General features: G+C 49.8%; 1 protein-coding gene across 1 annotated transcript; it reads right to left on the bottom strand.

Annotated features, from left to right (window-relative positions):
• Positions 1 to 228: 228 nt before the first annotated feature.
• Positions 229 to 3292, bottom strand: LOC136542121 (chloroplast envelope quinone oxidoreductase homolog). The gene is made up of 4 exons (XM_066534412.1): positions 3111 to 3292; positions 2873 to 3014; positions 1189 to 1277; positions 229 to 1087 (listed from the first exon to the last, which is right to left on the bottom strand). The coding sequence occupies exons 1-4, from the start codon at positions 3180 to 3182 to the stop codon at positions 371 to 373; spliced, it is 1020 nt and encodes a 339-aa protein (XP_066390509.1). The 5' UTR covers positions 3183 to 3292; the 3' UTR covers positions 229 to 370.
• Positions 3293 to 3624: the final 332 nt, after the last annotated feature.

Raw genomic sequence — 3624 nt, 5'->3', positions numbered from 1 at the left:
GTAGGGTATGATGTGTCGGTGTGCATCTGGGCACAAGTTCAGTGTTCAGAGACCAAGAACTTATACCCATTGTTGATCACGAAAATTACACCTGTGCGGCGTTCTCGGATTCTTTCCAAATGTTGCGCGTGAGTAACATGACCCTACAGCAGCAGGTGTGCAGAGTTTTCTTCCATCAGATGACTTGTGAATGGCTGTCGCGATGATAGAACGGAGAACAAATCCATGTGCTCGTGCAGGCATGTCCTTCCTGAGCACAGTTTATTCCTTCTTATTGCCACTGGACTCCGTACCACATAGTCCGACACATTAGATCCGTCCAATCGAATCAACCAACACAATGTTTCTCATCATGCACGCAGACGCAGGTTCACTCTGCGCCGCCCATTTCCACAACGATCTTGCCGGTGGCGTGCCCCTCGATGCTCTTCGCCCACGCCTCCTGCGCTCTGCTCAACGGGTACCTGGAGTCGACCACCGTCTCGAGCTTCCCCTGCCTCGTCATGTCCACCAGCCACTCCATCTCCTCCTTCTTGGGGATTAGGAGCAGCGGCACCAGCCTCTTCTTGGCGAAGGTCACCTTCTGCAGGAACGACTTGGCCGCCGCGGCGATCCCCGGGGTGACGTCGACGACCGTGGCCCTGTCGGCCAGAACCGGCGCGAACACCGACCACGGGGTGCCCGTCGCGCAGTGCGCCACCGCATCGTACTTGGTGCCCGACGGGCTCCGCAGCGTGGCGCCCTCGGGGGTCTTGTAGTCCAGCACCTCGTCGGCGCCCAGGCCCCCGACGAACCCCAGGTTGCGCGAGCCGCAGGTGGCCGTGACGTGGAGCCCCGCCAGCTTGGCCAGCTGCACGGCGTAGTTGCCGACGCCGCCGGAGGCCGCGGTCACCAGCACGTTCTTGGGGCCGCCGTTGTCGGCGCCGGAGCCTCCGTCGAAGCTGCTGACCCCCGCGGCCTTGAGCTGCTGGAGCGCGGTGGACGCCGCAGTGGGCAGAGAGGCGCCTTCCGCCGCGGACACCTCCGGTGGCCGTGCCACCGTAAGCGACGCCGGCGCCACCGCGTACTCAGCTAGCCCGCCTCCAGTCTTCCACCAGAGATGGTACGTTTGTTACGTACTGCTCGATGGCGTATATCGCAGCATCGCTGCAATGAAATAGTAAATGGAATTGGAAGCGAGAATATTACCGCGAAGCTGATGGAGATGACCTTGTCACCTTGTTTGAAGTTGGTCACACCGCTGCCTAGCTCTACGACTTCGCCGGATATGTCTCCAACTGTTTTTGCCACGGCAACAATATCGAGTTCTCGCGTTATTACATTATACATGGTAAGGTGCGGAACTGCAGTAGAAACTGTATCGATCATAAAATTTGTAGGAGCAAAAGTATTAGAAGTCTTGAACATTGTCCAGGATTGGTATGATCAACACACGTTCTAGTGATGTTTGTAGATATCCATGAAGATATGATGGGTTCCACAAATGGCCAAATAGGGAAAAGCTATCTTTTCGTGCTGAAGCAAACAATAAATCCATACGGCGCTCGGGTGAAATTTGGCCGCGTCTCACTCGATCTCTCGTGGCCGTCTGATCTCGCTGTGAACGGAGAGAATCATACCTTGGTGAAAGGTGGGGGTGCGGGTGCAGGTGGTTCGTCTGATCTCTCGTGGGCGTCTGATCTATACTGTTCGCTTGATTGTTTCTATGGCTTATAAGCCGGTTGATGCTGTATTGTTGTGAGGGAAAACGTTTGATCTATACTGTTCGCTTGATTATTTCTGTGGCTTATAAGCCGGTTGATACTATTTTATTGTGAGGGAAAAACACTGTATCATGACTGATAAGCATGGCTAATACGATCAACGTGGTTTTTGCTGCAGCTTTGCTTAATGACCATGACGCGATGGTATGCGGTGGAGGAAGTGCATGCAGCTTTGCTGCAGGTGCAGTGCTTTGTTGCAGGTGCAGTGACTGCTTTGCTACAGTATGTATATTTGGGAGCAATTATATATTATTGTACCATATTTTACTATTTCTATTTAGGTGTAAGTTTTGTACTCGGTGTAAATTGATTATTCATAAATAGGAATTGTCAGAATTATTCGTAAGCAAATCATTTCATTTGGTTTGGTTAGTTTGCTCATTTTTGTTGATATGCATTCTGCAATTTGTATTTCTTTCTGTTCTTTTCGAATTTCTTCCAATTTGCCTTCCATAAAACTGATCTGGTAATTTTTTTAATTGCAATTTGTATGTTTTTATATGATTTTCCTTTTGTCTTTATTTTATTTGCATTTTGATAAATAAATCTGTTTATTTGTTTATTTTCTGGTCCCTTAGATCCGGATCTTGTGGTTTCAGCAAATCGGGTGATTCATGGCTTCAAATCACTCGATTGCGTCTGGTTGGCAAAATAGAGTGATTTTTACCCTTGCTTCACTCGGGCATGAGGATGCTATAAATTACCCGAGTTTGTAGTAAACAGACCCGAAGCAAAAGCTAAGGGTAAATGGATGAGTTGCAACTGAAAAGTGGATTGGTTGGAAAGCAGGGCGCGACAATGCCCTTCCTATGTCTTATAGCTCATGGCTAATCGTCACCATCACATTTTCTTTTCAGGATCGGCATCGGTCACCAACTAGCGTCGCCGAACACGGCACCAGGTGGTTTAGGAATCTTGAGCAATAGCCAATAGCAATATTACAACAGCGCACTGGATTGATCTAAAATTGTTTTAGCCAGTGTTCAGTTGCTACTTCTGAACTGCAAAAAAATAACTTCAACCTGTAGAAGTCTTTGCACTTTCATGTGATGTGGGTACTGAGGCAATCTGAGGCTACATAACGTACCGTTGAGACATGTGTAAAGTACCTGGTATGAACGGGAACTTCCTAGGCAGGAAGGGGCGGACCATGCCCTTCTGAATTTTCCAGTCGATGGGGTTGATGCTGGCCGCCTCCAGCTTGAGCAGCACCTCCCCCTTGTTCGGGGATGGGACCGGAAGTTCCACATGCTGAAATCAGGCAACAAGAGCATCAAGAAAAGCTCTTCGGTCTTGGCCACGAACGACAGGAGCAGCAGGTGGTTGGGTGCTGCTAGTGTAGTGTACCTTTAGGCCTTCTGCTCCTCCACCATACTTGTCGTACTGCAGAGCTCTCATCGTCTTCTTGGGAGCAGCCATGGCTTGGTGCTTGCTTCTATGCGCGTGGAGAGAGAGAGAGAGAGGTGGCTCCGCGGCTTGTACGCTGATGCTGATATGGTTGGTCAGTCTCAGGCGGTGTTGTGGACAGAAATGAGCCGGTTGCTTGTACTTCAAATATCAGCGGTGCATGGCTGTTAGCTTCAGACAATAAAAGCGTCACTGTAAGGTTAGCTTCACGTTTCTAGCAGACAATAAAACCGTCACTGTAAGGTTAGGCCCTCACGGTGTGAGCGGTGCCCGATACTATTTATGTATGCCAGTTCACAGTGATGCTTGGTTCAGTTTGGGGCTGCAGCGTGTAAGTGATGCCCGAAAAAGTAGCGCGTTCTGGCCACAGTGTGTGTCTATAGGAGACATCACTTCATGGGTCCCACAAGTGAGAGAAAAGGGAAGTAAAAAAATAGAAGCAACAGGCCATGCG

The sequence above is a fragment of the Miscanthus floridulus genome, chromosome 3 (genome assembly GCF_019320115.1).
Source record: "Miscanthus floridulus cultivar M001 chromosome 3, ASM1932011v1, whole genome shotgun sequence".
Classification (NCBI taxonomy): domain Eukaryota; kingdom Viridiplantae; phylum Streptophyta; class Magnoliopsida; order Poales; family Poaceae; genus Miscanthus; species Miscanthus floridulus.
Note: the sequence above shows the minus strand (reverse complement) of the source record. Positions and strands in the feature narration are given on the sequence as shown.

Coding starts and splice junctions, on each gene's coding strand:
- LOC136542121 (XM_066534412.1), bottom strand. CDS start 3,182: ATGGCTGCTCCCAAGAAGACGATGAGAGCTCTGCAGTACGACAAGTAT. Junction 3,015..3,110: donor GAGGAGCAGAAGGCCTAAAG/GTACACTACACT, acceptor GCCTGATTTCAG/CATGTGGAACTTCCGGTCCC. Junction 1,088..1,188: donor TCATCTCCATCAGCTTCGCG/GTAATATTCTCG, acceptor CTCTGGTGGAAG/ACTGGAGGCGGGCTAGCTGA.